Source organism: Cynara cardunculus (assembly GCF_001531365.2).
Source record: "Cynara cardunculus var. scolymus isolate 2C chromosome LG 9, CcrdV1, whole genome shotgun sequence".
Classification (NCBI taxonomy): Eukaryota; Viridiplantae; Streptophyta; class Magnoliopsida; order Asterales; family Asteraceae; genus Cynara; species Cynara cardunculus.
In genome coordinates this window covers 13,830,134-13,847,789 of record NC_037536.1, presented here as the reverse complement: position 1 = coordinate 13,847,789, position 17,656 = coordinate 13,830,134, and the positions used below count along the sequence as shown (strand labels likewise).

Here is a 17,656-nt window from a genome sequence, read left to right as displayed (position 1 = left end):
GTTGCTATGTGAGAATCGTGAGGAGGGAAGACGATGGAGAGAATGAGTGACGGAGACAGAACTGGAGAAGAACTGATATCGTGTGAGAAAGAGATAGAGAGAGAAGAGCGATGGCGGTTGAGAGAGAGAGGGAAACGATCGGTTATTGAGAGAGAGAAGAACTGGATGCAACTGTATGATAAAGGCGTCTGCCAATGGACCGGCCCATCAGCCCACCGCCTCACAGCCCTCCTCACAGTTTAAGGCGTACGTTCAAGCCTGGATAGTAGAGGCGCACGTTCCTGAACGGATTTTGGACAGCACTGCCCTGAGGCACGCCTCCGGCGTTTTTTAAAACAGTGTATAAATCCCATCCAAGTTTTTTTAGGCAAGTCTATGCAGTTCATTTAGAACTTGAGTGGATCAGTCAGCTCATTGTTGACTTCTGTGTCATTTTATAATTTAGTGGTCAATATGAGATTTTTATGATGCTACAAGTCTAACAGACAGTCTTGGCTGCTACAAGTCCAGCAGACGGTTTTAGCTGCAATAAGATTTGTTATTTGACTTCGTTCTACACAAGCATGCTGTTTTATAAGAAGTGGGTGACTAAATCGGAGATCTTGTTGCTGTACCACCTAATATTGATGTTTAAATTCGATAACTGGTTGGATAGATTTTGATTTGTAGCTTATTATATATACCTTTTTATGATTCACAACTACCAATGATTATTTTTTCTAACTGGGATATTTTTATCTTCACTACTAGTGTGCCATTGAGATACTTGCACTATATTGAGATTTGAGTGTGTTCTAGTGAGTCTTGCTTGATTGCTAATCTGCTATTGTGGAGCTGGAAGATCTGGTTTCACCAAATTTTGTGTAACTATTAAATTGAGTTTGGTTTTGCCCTTTGTTGTGGATCGAAAAGTTTGCTTTCTCTTGGCTGCATCTCTTTCCCTTCTCCCTCCTCTAAATGCACACACACATTGATCTCCCTCTTTTATTTTAACTTCAATATTCAACTGTATTTAGAAAGCCTTTGAGTTGCTGGTAGAGAATGGCACATCCTTTTTGCCCATCTATCGGACAAAGGCATGCTATATGGATTCTTGAGGTTGGGTCATCAATATCTTAAACCATTGCATTGTGTGACCTTACGGAATTCACTATAAATTTTGAACGATCATGTAGGAATATTTTTATTCTGAAACCTTATACAGTTGCATTGTGTGACCTTCACATGAGATATACGGAGTTCACTATAAATTTTAAATGATCACGTATGAATATTTTTATTCTGAAGTTGAAGACTTGGATGTGTATGAGAATTTAGAAGGATCAAGTTGAAGGCTTGGATGTGTATGGGTTCTTGTGTATTTATATTTCTCATGTAGTCATGTATGCCATCACATGATCTTTATGTTGCTATAGTTGTCTTTTTCTAAACTAAGGAATCTTTTTAGATATCGATGGAGTCCAATTCCATGGTACTTCAATTTTTACATCTTGGCTACCTGAAGTTTCTTTTCTTTTTATGTATACTTCATGTGGTTCAATTGAAATAATTGATTCTTAAAACTCACTTTGAATCTTCATCGTCAACCCTCAACGATATCTTGTATAGGAGCCTTGATGTTCTTCATCTTTATGATCATTCAATTACCGTACTCAAAAGTCTTTCAAGTAGAAGTCTAGAACCCTAGAGGTTGTTTCGTTGGTTCGTTTTTCATTGTCCTGTATGGATAAAGCTGTCTGTATAGACTGGAAATGTTTTTGTTTGGGAAGGTTTTTTTAGTAAAAAGATGGAATGAGCGTGTTTGTTAATTAGGAGGGGCAGGTTCGGAAAAAACTTGGTTCCGCATAAAGCTCCCCCAGAACCTTATTGAATAAGCCACTTTCTATATTATTAAGCCACTACTAAAGAGTCATGTATAACTGACTGAATAAGCTGTGTTTTCCATTAAGTTCATTAAGTTGCTAATTAAAAAAATCCCTTAGATTGCTAGGGGTGTGTAGTTTCTACTTCTTCGGCAATATATTGTTCCTGTACTTGCCTCTGTTTATATTGTTGTAATATGTACAACATGCATCCACCATCCATAACTGTATTCTTTTAGCGTTCAAAGGAATCCTAGTATCTAAACATCAATATGTGGTTTTAAAAAATGGCGGAACTTGCCCTGTTCAAAATGTTTGGGGGCTTGTTAATTTTTATCCATGCCAATATCAAAACAAGCATACAGGTGAAGTTTCAAAACAGGAACACAATTATTTGGATATTTGCCAAGTGAATTTATGTCGATATGAAACAAGCACACAATTATTTGGAGTTTGCCAAGTGTATTTATGTAAGTCATCATACAATTAGAAATATGTTGGATGCACCCATTCCATAATGCATTCCATTTGGAGGCCTTACAGACACCTCTTTCTTATGCCTACAATGTTTTTTGTCTGTGAAGTAACCAGGACAGAGCTTTATCACGTGTGCAAAACTGAACCAAAGAATGACTATAAACAAATCTAACAAAACAAATGATGCAAGTGATTCCTGCTTCTGCATTTATATGTGAAATAGCATAAGTTAGTGAAGATGTAAAAGTAAAGAACTAAAGATCATGGAATTCTCCGTACATACTTGGAATAGCGTTACAGTGCTATTCATTTCTCTTTGGAACACTTTTACCCTGGCAAATTCATTATATTTTCTGTTGTGGGCTGGATGGGCCAGGTCTAGCGGGGCCATCCATTCCGTTCACAACTCTAATGCTCTACATTAATGTTTATGTCAATATCATCTTGCTTTTCTTTGTGTTCGTCTTGCTTTAGTTTTCAGGATCAGTTGGTTTTTTGGATGGACTAAGTATATGCCTCTCTATGCAGAGCGTTCTGCAATCCGTCTGATGTTGAAGCTTTTACCGAAGAGAAGAAAGAATCTCTACTGAGCAAACGTCATGGTAAAGGTGCTGATTTTGTTCGTGCTGTAAGGGAGATAATTGATAGCTACGAGGAGCTAAAAAAACAGGAGCGGCAAGTCAATGGTGTTAATACCATCGGTCAAGCCACTTCGACAAATGGAGTCAAATCCGAGGAATGTATTGCAAGTTCTGGTTCGAAAGACGAGGCTCTCACACCGACAGTTGACTCGTGCTCGAAAATGTCGGATTCTCCAAAACGTAATGATGGTCCTTGCGATGGTGATGCCATGACTACAGAAGACGTTCTTCACAAGGGGGATAAAATGTCGATAGATCCCACCGGTCATTTGGCGGTCACGAAGGCACCGTTGCCTACCACATACTCGAGAAAGAAATACTCAAGTACTCGTGCGTCAACGATGCATGGAAGGATACCATCTGCTCGTAGATCAAGAAGTTCGGTTAGAGCAGAGTCTTGCAGATTTCAGAACGTTCCGGAAGGCATTGAAATGAATAATGGTAATTTATCTAACGTATCAAGGGACGGGGCCCAAAGAAGGACGAAAAGGGTCAGGACATCACCGGGTTCATCTGATGGACCAGATAAGGATTTACCTCTTGCTTCAAATGCAAGTCCTGAAGAAAATGGTTCTGAAATTGTGACTGTTGATTCCGATACCAAGAGTTTTAATGAGGGAAACTGTGTACAATCTGGTTATAAGCTTATGGAACATGATTATGTAACGGAATGTTCTGGGGGAGACATGCAGCTGAGTCAGACACTTGAATTTCAAAATAAAGCCGTTATTGTTAAGAAGAAAAGAAAGCCCAGTAGAAAACGTGCTATAACCGTTACCACGGAGTTCCCGGATAGAATCAACAAGCAATCTTGTGGTGTCGAGATGGATAAAAGCGAACCTATTCAGCATGCTGATCTTGAAAAATCTAGCGGGAAGTATACCAAGGAAGACGGTGATGAACACCTTCCACTAGTAAAACGGGCCAGGGTTCGGATGGGTCGTACGTCATCATCTATGGAAGAACCCGTAATTAGACCGAAGCAGGACTGTGCAGTCTTGAGTGATGGAGAAGATATGTCGGCAGAGGGAAACTCGTCAGCAGGTAGGGAAGAATCAGACGCTTTATTTATGTTAAGCAAATGTAGTGTTAATAAGCCACCATTATGGGAAGCTAACAAGCATAATAAGCATTTTGGCTGTTTAGCTGATGGTGAAGCTGCTTTACCGCCATCTAAACGACTCCATCGTGCTCTTGAAGCCATGTCTGCAAATGTTGCAGAAGAAAAACAAGTTTCTCCTGAAGGACCATCTGCCATGAAAACTATCATAAATGGATCTCTTTCTTCTTCGATTGACTGCTTTAATTTGGCCATCGAGATTAAAGAAACAGACCAGCCCGAAGTACAAAAGGTGATCGTTCTCGGTAATGGCGATTTAGCTCCACCACTTGATCGTAATGAGACAACTGACAAGATCAATGGCTGCAATCAACCTTCAAGAACTAGTAATAGTCCAGAAGACGGGATTTTAAAAGATGACAACGTAAAGCCCGTGGAAATTTCCGATAGTAAGGATGCCGTCATACTGTCTTCTTGTGTGAAAACGGTTGAAGTCCTGCAAAGCCCGAAACCTTCATCGGATGCTATCGAGAAGAAAGAGTCTCTTCCTGAATGCAATAATACTACTGCTGTTGCAAATGAATCTGAATTTGAAACTTCGGAGTTGATTGAGCTCAGCAAAAAGGATCCTTCAGATGTTTCTGGGGTGAGTTCAGATCCTATATCGAGCAACGTGGAGAATGGAGTTATTTCACACGATGATGCCAATTTGTTGATGCAATCTTCTCCCCAGAAAAGCTGCAATATGGCAGATAATCCATTTGAAGATGACAGCAATGGCAATGCAATGTAAGTTAATATGCATATTAATATATTATATGATGCAGTCTGTGTATGTTCATTAAGATAGTGCCTAGTTACTAACCTATTTTTCTTGTCCAACGGGCCTATATAGCGAACCCAAGCCCTTTTTTACAGGCTTGAAAACTTGCCCATACCTGCCCTATAAATGGGCCGGGCTTTCCCACAGGCTAACGTGCCTAAATATTTTTTGTCATTTTTAAGAAAACGAAATTAATATTTGATCACAAGTTGTGCAAAATAATTCAAAATAGATAAACAATTTTCCCAACTTATAGTTAGATGTAAATACATGACAATGTACACGATTTAGAAAACAAATTGTCTCGCAAAATATGGAGTGATATAATAAGGAATTGAACAATTAAGGTAATTATGTTTTTACTTTTTAGATTTTCAGAGTGTTATTATCAAGAATTTTTAATTTTGTTTGTAACTTCTAATTATGAAAGTTAATTATTATAAAAATATTAATGGGCCAGACGGGCCTGTGCATTTTTTTTGCATTGCCCTTGCCCACCCATTAATTTTAACAAGTCCGTCCGGGCCCGCCCATTTCTTCGAGAATAGTATTAAACCCGCTTTTCTAGCGGGCTGGACAGGGCTGGTCTAACAGGTCATCTGTCCGTGAACAGCTCTACGGGCAACCAAAGGGTCATTGCCCTTTGGTATCTGGGTTACCTGTAGATCCCATTCTCCTTGGAGGTCAAGGTTCAAACTCACTAAAAGTGAAGGGTGTGTGTGTGAGCTTATAATTACACATTGCTTTGGTTATGTTTTCTTGTACCTGCCTCTGTCTGTATATTTCGGTTGTTGGTTATTATCTGTTTTGTTAGTTGCTACTTATAGCCCTTTCTTTTCGCACACTTTGCACAAGCCAGGGGGTCTTTACGTAAACAGCCGCTCTACTCTTCTGGGTAGAAGTCAGCTCTGCCTACATCCCATCATCCAGATCTCACCTTGGGGTGGGACTTAGGGGCTGTTTGGTTGGTTATCCATTAAGTCCTGTATGGATAAAGTTGTCTGTGTGGAATAATCAGTCTGTAAGATTAGGAATGTTTTTGTTTGGGAGGGTTTTCTCATAGATGGAAGGAGTGTGTTTTTTAATTGGGAGGGGCAGGTCCGGATTCTTTTTGGCTTTCTGCATAAAGCTCCCCTAGAAGCTTACCGAATAAGTTACTTTCTATATCATTAAGCCATTACCAAACAGTCATATATAACTGACCAGTAAGCTGTGAGTCCCATTAAGCTCATTAAGCTGCTAACAAACATGCCCGGACTGAATGCCTTTTATAAGAAATTGTCTGCTTTAAAATCATCTGCCCTGCGCCCACCCCCCGCGTATATGCTTCAACAGGAACACACATTAGGTAGATTAGAAACCTCTAGTAAAATGATATAAATATAGAAATAACATAACTAACAGAAATTTACTGGGTTTGTTAGGTTGGATTTTTTTTTTTGTTTTTTCGGCATTAGTCTTCTATCACCCTCATAGTTGGAACAATCTTTGTCTTAGACTGGAAGATACCGAAGCAACTAAAAGATCGAATATGGAAGTAGATGATGATCCTCCATCTCTAACCACAGTGAAGGAGTTGAAGACTGTTGCCCCGGGTCCTGAACTTTCAAATTCGACTTCTATTTTTGAAGATGGCTTGAGCCATAAAATTGAGTCAGGTACCCGGACATCTTCTCCTCCGAATGATGCGTTTGACTCAACTGCACGAGCCTCTCCACCCAATACTTCCATTTGCAACATATCTACTTCAGATAATAGTAATTTCCTTGAAAACAGTGGCTGTTGTAGTCCTGCTGTGCATTTGTACCATGAGAAACCAAAGCACGCCAGCAATAAATGGAGCACGATATCAGAAGCAAATGCTGCTCTTACGTCTTTTGAGGCCAGTCTTGCGGCATTAACACGGACTAAAAAAAGCATCGACCGAGCCACGCGAATCGCAATTGACTGTGCAAAATTTGGCATTGCTGTCAAGGTAAATATTACGTCTTCACTGTCTCTTTTCTCTTGCAGTATTATTTTGTGGTTTCAATAACCCTTCATTTTGCACACTTTTTACAAGCCAAGTCTTCACTTAAACGGCTGCTCTATTATTTAGGATAGAGGTCAGATCTGCGTACATTTGACCCTCAGGCACCACTTCGGGTTGTATATACGTGGTTGTTTGGTCCCGTTTGGTCTCAGCGACTTTGTTCTAACATTGTACATTTGACTGTATGCATTAGTTTAGAAAGTTGACATGACTGAAAGGTTCTCTCTTTTTAGTGGGTCTTGGGAATGCTATGCATCTCTCTTACCTAATCTGCAGAATGAAGATGTTATTAAATTTCCCTGATAGTTTTTGGCCCAATTGCAAACCAGAATGAGAGTTTTCTTGGTCAAAGATTCACATTGCTCACTTCCCCAGAGTTTTTGGCCTAATTGCAAACCAGAACGAGAGTTTTCTTTGGTCAAGATTCACATCACTCACAAGTCACATCCTTTACTAAGCTATTTGGATCTCTTTCCATGTGGTAGCTTGTAGAGTTTCTCTCACTGTTTAATGACATGGATCAATCTTGTTGTCCTTTGATGATCTTATGCAATTCTAATTTTGATGTCAAAAGTTATTTCTGTCTTGCGTTCATACAAACTGTTATATTCACATGGTTACTCTTTTTTGCACCCCATATCTGGTTTTTATTACTTCTGACGGAAGTGTGAAGTGGTTATTAAAATTAAAGCCATCCTTAGTCTTAGATTGCTTGAAAGTCCAGGTATTTATCAATTTGGACACTATTTTACCCATGAAGGAGGTATATCAATGTTATTATCACTTTTGATATAGTTGAGAAATAATCATTTCTACCTCTAATGGGCATCTCAGGGTGGTTGGTTTTCCATTAAGTTTTGTATGGATAAAACTGTCTGTGTGTGCTACTCTGTCTGTATAGACTGGGAAGGTTTTTGTTTGGGAGGGTGTTTTCATAGATGGAACGAGCATGCTTTTTAATTGGAGGGACAGGTTTGGAAAAAACTTGGGTTTTTGCATAATGCTCCCCTAGAAGCTTACTGAATAGGATACTTTCTATATCATTAAGCCACTATCAAACAGTCATGTATAGCTGGCCGAATAAGCTGCGAGTCCCATTAAGATCATTAAGCTGCTAACAAGCATACCCTCACTTACTATGGGTGTGCATCTGGTGGGTTCGGGTGGGCAAACAAAAAATCTGATCGGATTTCGGATATGGAAACCAAGCCTTGAATTTTGAGTTATGGATCTGGATTCCTTCTGGTTCAGGTTGCTTCTGTACCCGACTTTCGAGTGGGGTATATTTTCATTTGGCCCTGTAGGTTTTGTGAAGTATAAGAATGTTATTATCACATCTGATATAGAAATCATTCGTTCCTGCTTTAATGGCCATCTTACTTGTGTTGCCACCGTCTTTTTTCCAATTTTTTGACCTCCGAATTTTTTTTTGTTTTGACAAGAGGTGTGTATGTATCGGTGGTAATTTATACACACAATTGTTTTGAATGCAGGTGGTGGAGGCTATTGCCCGCAGTTTGGAAGCTGAACCTAGCTTACATAAACGGGTGGACTTATTCTTTCTTGTGGATTCTATTGCACAATGTTCTCGAGGGCTGAGAGGTAATTTACATTTGTTGTTTTCACATTTATTTTCGTTGCAGCAGCGTGTACACGGTTCTTTCACGTGTTTGCTAGCAATGCATTCTTGTAATGTAATCAATTGTGTTTTCAGGTGATGTGGGTGGCTTGTATCCGTCAGCGATCCAAGCGGTGCTACCACGGTTATTGTTGGCGGCTGCTCCTCCGGGGAGTAGTGCACTTGAAAATCGTAGGCAGTGCTTAAAGGCATGTGTCATTCCTAGACATTTTGCTCTGTTTTTTCATAGGGGAACTTTCATTTAGGAACCATAAATATTCATGATGAATTTGCCTAAATATTCATGATGAATATGCCTAAATATTCATTTAGGAACCATAAATTTCATTTAGGAACTGCGAATTGGGGCAGATTCATTTGAGAACCAACTATTCATGAACTACTCATGATGAATATACCTGCCATGAATATCTTGATTTTTCATTGTTCATGATATTCATCAATATCACAATAATTCATAATGAGTAATTTACGATATTCATGATGAATAATTAATGAGTAATTCACGATATTCACTATGAATAATTCATGAATAGTTGGTTCTCAAATGAACATTTCCCTATTCCCATATATGACGGCAATTTGTTGCACTTTGACCAAACTGTGTTTACAAGAATTAAAATACAGAATATGTTAAACATCGTACTGAAGATCGGTGAAAAAGCGTATAATTTTATTTTATGTTTGTATTGTTCGATAGGTACTGAAACTGTGGCAAGAAAGGAAGATCCTTCCAGAACCAATGATCCGTCACCATATTCGTGAGCTTGATTCCCTCAACAACATGTCTTCTAGGATTAGTAATTCACGCCGGCCCTTTAGGAACGAAAGGGCGTTTGATGATCCGGTTAGGGAAGTCGAGGGTATGCTGGTTGATGAGTATGGAAGGTGCGTCTCTCTTTTGCATCGTATTAAATTATTTATTTATTTCGTAAATAGACTCTGAAATATTAAAATAGTTCCTGGATCCCAAAATAATAGTCCACATGTATGTTTTAGTTTGTCCCGAAATAGGCCTCCACTTTCGAAAGTAAATGCCTACTTTCCATTTCTACCCTTAATTATGAGATGAGAGAAATTCATTACTCCCTTCATCATTAAGGGAGAAATTGTCATTTAGTATATTGAAAAATAAGTGCGTGCCTACTTCCCAATTCTACCTTTAATTATGAGATGGGGGAAATTCGTTACTCGCTTCATCATTAAGGGTAGAATTGTCATTTAGTAGATTAAAGACCAATTCTACCCTTCTACCTTTAATTATGAGATAGCAGAAACTCATTAAGGGTAAAATTGTCATTTAGTAGATTAATAGGTGTAATAATTACACATTTCTAAAACTGTCTTTTTTGAAAGTGCCTACTTTCCAATATACCCTTAATTATGAGATAGGAGAAAGTGATTGCTTTCTTTATTAGTAAGGGTAAAATCGTCATTTAGTATATTAAAGAAGTGTAATAATTACACATTTCTAAAACTGTTATTTTATTGTTGATTTACTTTGGGATAAAGGAGATTTATCGTGTTTTGCTTTTTAATGGTTTTTGTTTTTTGGGATCAGCAATTCGAGTATACAACTATCCGGTTTCTGCATGCCAACAATGCTGAAGGAAGGAAAAGAAGGGAGCGATTCTGATGTGGAGGGTTTCGAGGCTGTAACTCCCGAGCATAATCTTGAAATTTCCGAGGAACGTGATGGGGTGCCGACACCTGCCGCCGATAAGCATACCCATGTCTTGGAGGATGTTGATGGCGAGCTTGAAATGGAGGACGTGGCTCCCTCTCGTGAAGCTGAAATAACCGACTCTACTAATAACGGTCTAGGAAAAGTTGCAATACATCCGCCATTGTTTGCCCCTCCATTGCCCAAAGATTTGCCGCCATCATCTCCACCTCTGCCTAATTCCCCGCCACCTCCACCACCTCCATCTGCCCTTCCTCCACCTCCTCCCGCCTCTCTTCCTCCACCTCCTCCCGCCTCTCTTCCTCCACCTCCTCCACCTGTCCTTCCTCCTCCCCCTCCAGCCTCCCTTCCTCCGCCCCCTCCAGCCTCCCTTCCTCCGCCCCCTCCAGCCACCCTTCCTGCACCACCTCCAGCCACCCTTCCTGCACCACCTCCTTTACCAGAGACCGTGGGTAACTTTTCTGATGCCAATCTACCGGAGTCATCTAATTCTTGCTCTTACGGTAGTTTACCAGTTCCTCGGCCACCTCTTCAAGCCGCCAATAATGTCCATCTGAGGCCACCGCATCCTACTCCATCGTCTCAGTTCTCGTACTTTCAATCCGATCGGGAAATCCCACCGCCTTCGTATCCCGGCAGGTTCCATTTCGTCAACAGTACCGACACCGGGAATTTTCACAGTGATCATGACAGAATGCATGTAGCCCCACATGATGAAAGCTGGAGGTTTCCACCACCTCCTTTTTCTGGTAAAAGCTCTTGACCTTTTATAGTTTAATATTTGGTACGTGGGCAGGAGTGAGTTTGGTGGATGAAAGAATTGTGGAAGGTTATGGGGGTTTAGTTTAACATGGGTGGTTTAGTAATTTACCAATCTTGTCCCGTAGCTCTGTTATTTGTTTCACCTATTTTGGTGCGACATGAGGTAGGGGGTGAAAGAATTATGGAAGGTTTTAGGGTTTTCATTTAACAATCTTGTCCCATCTCCCTGGTATTTGTTTCACCTATTTTGATGCGACATGAGGTATGAGGGTGCAATAATCTTGGAAGGTTGTAGGGTTCTAATTTAACATGGATAGTTTAGTAATTTACCAAGCTTGTCCAATCTTTATGTTATCTGTTTCCCTTATTTTGGGGGACCAAAAAAAATGCATTTTTGTTCCACTCAGTTATATCCAAGTCTAAATGTTGCTCCATATTGGACTGGATGGGCGAGAGTGAGACAGGTGGATGAAAGAATGTTGGAAGGTTTTAATTTAACATGTGTAGTTTAGTAATTTACTGATCTCGTCCCATCTTTCCGATTTTTTGTTCCACCTATTTTTGTGCGACCAAAAAAATGCATTTTTGTTTCGTTAAGTCCTATCAATGTTTAAATGTCAAGGTGTTAGGGTTTTGTCACATCTTCCTGATTTTTGTTCCAATTATTTTGGTGGGACAGGAAAAAAATGCATTTATGTTCCATTCAGGTACATGCCAAACGTGGGACAACATGTTTTTGTACCATCCCGTCCCGTCTTGTTTCGCGTACCAAATGTGACCTATTTGTTTTATACATGTCTTGTGGTTCAGGTTTGATGATCAATTTCATATATGTAACAGGTCCATGCCATCCCGATGGCCCGAGGGCACGGTATCCTCCTAATGTATACGGTGGTCCACCTTGTGAGCCGCCAATGTCCGCCAACACCTGGCATTATCCTGTTCGACCTACAAATCATAGAGAAATGACACCGCATAGACCTTACCCGGAAGCACCTGTTCCCATGGCAACTAGAGGTGTGCGCTTCGCCTTCAATTTTAATGTTTAAGCACACTTAACAATGTAAGATACCCCCTCCGTCCCGAAATAAATGTTAACAATGAAAAAGACACGGTTATTGGAATGTGTAATTGTTACACTTTTTTATTAACAAAATGACGATTTAATCCTCTATAATGGATGGAATAATGAATTTCTCCATCTTTATAGTAAAGGATAAAATTTGAAAGGTGGCACTTTAGGAATTGGACACTTATTTTGGGAAATATGAAACGCTTATTTTGGTACGGAGGGAGCGATTAGGAACACAATATTAGAAACATGTAGTTGCTATACATTTTAATCAACTAAAGGACAATTTTACCCTTTATAATAGACGGAGTAATGAATTTTTCCGTCTCATAATAAAGGGTAAAATTGGGAAGTTGGCACTACTTTTGAAAGTGGACACTTATTTTGGGACAAAGTAAAATAGAAATGTGAAACAGTTATTATTTAGGTACAGAGGGAGTAACAATTAAAAACATATTTTCTGGAAACGTGTAATTACACTTTTTAATCAACTAAATGATGATTTTTCCCTTGGTAATAGTAATAGATAAGAGTGATAAATTTTTCCATCTCATAATTGAGGGTAGAATTGAAATGTGAAACACTTGGGATGGAGGGAGTAACCATGAAGAAGACACCGTTTTAGAAATGTGTAATAATCGTTACACTTTTTGATCAAGTAAATGACAGTTCTACCCTTTATAATAGATGGACTGGTGGAGTAATAAATTTCTCCATCCCAAAATTAAGGGGTAACTATGAAAAAAATGCATTTATAAGCTTTATAAACGTGGGATCGTTGAACTTTTTGATTTAACTAGATGACAGTTTTACCCTTAATAACAGTTTGAGACCGAAGAGTTTCTTCATTCCATAATTAAGGGGAAAAATGGAAAGTAGACATTTTTGAAAGTTGACACTCATTTTGGGACGAAGGGAATTCCTACCCAGTTTCTTGATTTGCAAATTGCAAAGTCTTTAAACTTATCTTTTTGGTGTTGCAGGTCCCAACTTTTGGAGGCCAAGGTGACACACCCATATCAGAACAATCGTATAGTATCCCATTGGAACATTTCTTTAACTTATAAGAGACCAAATTTTCACTTGAATACATCGGGATTTTTAGACGTATAAAAAACCCGTTGTACAATCTCTAGCAAGAACCTGTTGCATCGAACACTTGACGAAGACATACATTTCATGTTTGATCAAGGGGAACGAGGTTACGAAGGATGTGCGAAAATGTCTGCAATCGTTGGGTTTTTGCTCTGCTTTTGTTCTTGTTTTGAAGGTCATGAGATGTTGTCTTTCAATGTTTTAAGCCAAATGTTGGATGTTAATTTTTAGTCCTTAGTTGTCAATTATTGGGGATGGTGGGCTAAATTAAAACCTGGGTTTGGCTGGATGTATTGGAAGGTTTAAATATTGAAATATAATTGTTGGGTTCTTTTTTTCACATTATTGATATAGATTTGCCTTTTCATTTCAGGTGCTTAATGTTCATGGAATCTTATTAAGTGTTCATTTTTTAAATTTGCCATTCATTTCAATATTCCACCTGTAAGAAGCCCCAGACCATCCTAGATAAAACCCAATTGACCCATACACTTCATTCAAGAGTAGGGTCTGGGGTGAGATGTCGACAAGAGATGTATGTCGATCAATGTTGTTAAAATCGTGATATATTGCCGTTATATCAGCGATATATCGGATATTGGTCTCTGGAAAAATATGTGGTGAAATATCCGTCAAAATATCGGTTCCGATAATATCGCCGATATTTCATCGATACTTTGATGGAAAAATCGGTTCGGTATACCGACTTTTTGTAAGGCAAATGTTTGGGCTTTTTTTTATATTACATGTTAGGTTTAGTTTTTTGGGCCTCTTCAACCAACACATATATTAGGTTTCATGCTTCTTCTCTTCTCGCTACAAATCTCTTAAGGATAACAAGTCTTCAAATCCTATTTTCTTGAGAGATGTCAAAGAAAATGATGATTGGGTGGTTCCAACTACAAGAAGTAAAAGGGAGCGCTATAAGGATGATGATGATGATCATGTTGGAGATGACGGGGAAGATTGGAAGCTACCCTAAACGAAGAAGTGAACGTATCAGATGATGTTGATTCGGATGTCGAACCTATTGCTTGCAATTAGCTCGTTTTTGAACACTTTTCCTATTTTGTTTTGTGAGACTTGTTTATGTGATGTTTTAATTTTGAAACTATATTTCTAAACTCTAGTTAATGCACATGATATGTTTATGGATGACATATATATAATATATATTATATCACCGATATAACCAAAAAGAGTAAAGTAGTTATTGTGTAGGCCTTTGGTTTGTGAACAAATAAGTAGAAGACATGAACTAAACCAAATCGACTCTATAAACTCCACTCGAAGGTAGGGTTTAGAGAAGGAGATGTATGTAGACTTGATTTCTACCCCTAAGAATAGAGGGATTGTTTTTGTTTCTGTTTATGTGCATCGTTCCTTGGCTTGTGCAAGAGTGTAATAAACAATTTGAAGCTATGAACTAAACCAAACCTACCCTGTAAATTCCACTCAAAAGCGGGTATGAGTTGAGATGTATACCGATTTGATCTAAACGACTACACGAATAAAATAAAAGCAAGTGACGAAAGGTCAAAAACATATCTCTAGCCTAAACTGCTAGTCTTCCCCCCCCCCCCCCCCCCCCCCCCCCCTCTACCCAACCACGCTAACTACATTTTCTCATACTTCAGGGGAGACCTATTAAGGTTCAAGTGGGTCTCGTGCATCCACTCAAACAATTCTCCGAGTAGAATTTTTTTTTTGTGGTCTAAAAATTGAACCTACTAAACTTTGATGGGTGCTCTTGGATATCAGGAAATACAAGAAATATCAACTAAAAAACCAAAAAGTCCATTGAAATTAACCAAAAAAACTTTAAAAAATCCCTCAAAATAGAGGAATTCAGCTAAGAACATACCGAACAATTTTATGAGCCTTTGATCCACCTTAAACTAAGTCATACCTAGTCTACTATCCTAATCCGCCATCCAAACACACTTGTGAGAGATCATTGTATCATAAATGTCCAAGTGAATCATGTCAAACCTCAATAATTATATAAATTAACCATAAGGGTGGTGTCTGATTGGTTTGAGTTTGGTTCTAAAGATCAAAAGTACCAGAAGGTCTCAGGTTCAAATCCAAGAAGGAATAAATTCCCCTTGTGGCCACGGAGATTCAAATGAGATGACTCCGGGCTATCTGCAAAGCAGATGATCACCCTGAGATTAGTCAGCTCGTATAGCGACTTGGATATACAGGTTAATATAAAATAATAATAATAATAATAATAATATAAACTAAACTCATGAAAGATTATTCACAACCGTTCACATCTCCACAATCATCCATAATAAGACACTAATTTTTCTGCAGGAACATGTTAAAATTACCTACTTAAGGCGAACTTGGTCTTCAAAGCCTTTCTTATTTCCTTTGGGATTGCCTTCAAATCTTCCCAGCTTCAAATGCTTGATTTCTGCCTCATATTTCTCGGCAGCCACCTTCCCGCCGACGGCCAGATCAACCAGTATCTTCCCAACTAAGGGCGCCATCTTGAACCCATGGCCGGAAAACCCACCGGCGACCACCACATCCTCATCAAACCCTCCACCCAAGAAATCAATAATGTAATCCTCATCTGGTGTCATGGAATACAAACATGATTGAATCATAACTGGTCCATCTTCCCAATTGACTCGATCGCCAAACCGTCCTTTGATCCATTCTTTCAGATGTCCAATCATTGTCTCTTCTGCATCTACTCCCCATGTCCGTTTATCTGGTTCGCATTCTCGGCCACCATGAACAGCAACTTTGATCAGATCTGGAAACTCTAAAGCTGGTGTTCCATAGATGTATGGCTCACCGTAGCTTGCAAACGATGGAAATCCTGCTCCAATGGTGTAATCAAGCTCATGACCCTTTTTGATCTTCCAGTGAAATACGGTTGTTTCCAATGGCTGTATAGGTAAAATGATGCCGCCATTGCTAACCTTTTGGACCAGTTTACTCACCCAAGCTCCGGCGGTGACCACACATTTCTTACCGGAATACACTTCTCCGGACCGGCTACTCACCAAAACGCCACCTCTATCTTCATCGCTAACTATTTCTACGATCTCCGTTCTGTCTTTAAGCACTGCTCCATGTTTGATTGCGAGTGTTTGAAACATGGCAACCGATTTAGTAGGTTTCAGGACACCTCCGAGATCCGTCACAACAGCAATCCAATCGTCTGGCAACTCAATCCTGCCGGAAAAATGTTTTTCTGTTTGGTGACGATCGAGAATTTGGTGATTAATCGAGTGCTCTTCGCAATTGCTGATAAGCGCCATGAGAGAACTGTTATTCGCCGGTCCCAAATCCAATTGCTGTGATTTGAAGTAAACCTTATAACCGATTTCTGATTCTGCATCCATCCACAATTTCTCCGATTCCATGGCCATCCGACAGTAGTATGATTCAGGATAAGTTGCTCGGATGGTTCGAGATTCGCCGTGAGACGATCCACGGTAGTGTAGGAAATCAAATTGCTCGATGAGAAGAGTTCTTTTACCGGTTTTCGCCGCTTGATATGCCGTCGAACTCCCCATCACACCGGCTCCGATCACAATCACATCAAATTGGTCCAAATCTTCCATATTTTTGCTCGACTTCGAAGACGAAAACACACAGATCGATCGTTTTCTCTTTCTGTTTCTTTCTGTATTTCGCCACATGCACTCGAACAGATTATAATGGTGAATTCCATAATCCGATTTGGAATTTTCGAAAGGTTCAAGAGAGATGCACTCAGCAGCTGGTGAAGAAGCAGACAAAGACAGATCGATGAAATCTTATGGTTGGTGGAATGTTATTGTTGATGCTAATGTGCACCTGGTTCGCGCACCGTAAAAGAAACGTGCTAATGTGCGCCAACATCGTTGGACCGTGGATTGGGCCTGAGATGATTTATGGAATAAAAGCCTCTTATCTATGAAGCCCAATTTTACATTAATACTTAGAGTATATTACGTTTTTGGTCCTCGTGGTTTGTTGGAAATTTCAGTTTTCGTCCCTGTGGTTTTCAATTAATTTCTATTTTTCGTCCCTTTTACAAAAATAACAGTAAGTTTTGAATCATAAGGACATAAACAGTAATGGATTTTAAACCATAAGGATGAAAATCGTAATTTCAAAACCATTAAGAATGAAAATAGAAATTTTCAATAAACACAGGGACTAAAAACGTAGTTTACTCTTAACACTTCTTATTCAAATTAATTCAAACTCAAAATCGTAGGTTGTAAATGATTCAAAACCCGTTTACCAAACGTTTATTCGATAAGCGTTATTGGGTGTCATTTACTTTTACGAGTTGTGCATGACAAGTCTGAACGATCTTACCGGTGTAAGAGGCATAAAAAAGTCCGAAAATCTTATCAGGGTAAGTGAGGGATTATCAGTTAAAATATATTTACCAACAATCAATTTTTAGGGCAGAGAATGTTACTCGATAATCTAAATGCGGGTCGTAACCTTTGCCACTAAGGGCTTAACGTTTGGTAAAAGACCCTTTAA

At 39.2% G+C, this 17,656-nt stretch overlaps 2 protein-coding genes across 2 annotated transcripts in view; one reads left to right on the top strand and one right to left on the bottom strand.

Moving 5' to 3' along the window:
- The window catches only part of LOC112517902 (protein HUA2-LIKE 2-like), a 16,399-nt gene extending 2,881 nt beyond the window's left edge, over positions 1–13,518 (top strand). The window contains exons 3-10 of the mRNA XM_025125294.1: positions 2,868–4,829; positions 6,361–6,838; positions 8,389–8,497; positions 8,610–8,722; positions 9,235–9,422; positions 10,096–10,967; positions 11,821–11,997; positions 13,036–13,518. Coding sequence (XP_024981062.1) covers positions 2,868–4,829; positions 6,361–6,838; positions 8,389–8,497; positions 8,610–8,722; positions 9,235–9,422; positions 10,096–10,967; positions 11,821–11,997; positions 13,036–13,061 — 3,925 coding nt within the window. The 3' untranslated portion in view covers positions 13,062–13,518. The remainder of the gene's footprint in view (positions 1–2,867; positions 4,830–6,360; positions 6,839–8,388; positions 8,498–8,609; positions 8,723–9,234; positions 9,423–10,095; positions 10,968–11,820; positions 11,998–13,035) is intronic.
- Positions 13,519–15,404: 1,886 nt separating this feature from the next.
- On the bottom strand, positions 15,405–16,780 carry LOC112518225 (probable sarcosine oxidase). Its single transcript, XM_025125844.1, has one exon. It carries the CDS (start codon positions 16,735–16,737, stop codon positions 15,487–15,489), a length of 1,251 nt encoding a protein of 416 aa, XP_024981612.1. The 5' UTR covers positions 16,738–16,780; the 3' UTR covers positions 15,405–15,486.
- Positions 16,781–17,656: the final 876 nt, after the last annotated feature.

What these genes read in the sequence shown, in the direction of transcription:
- LOC112518225 (XM_025125844.1), bottom strand. Translation starts at nt 16,737, where the DNA reads ATGGAAGATTTGGACCAATTTGATGTGATTGTGATCGGAGCCGGTGTG.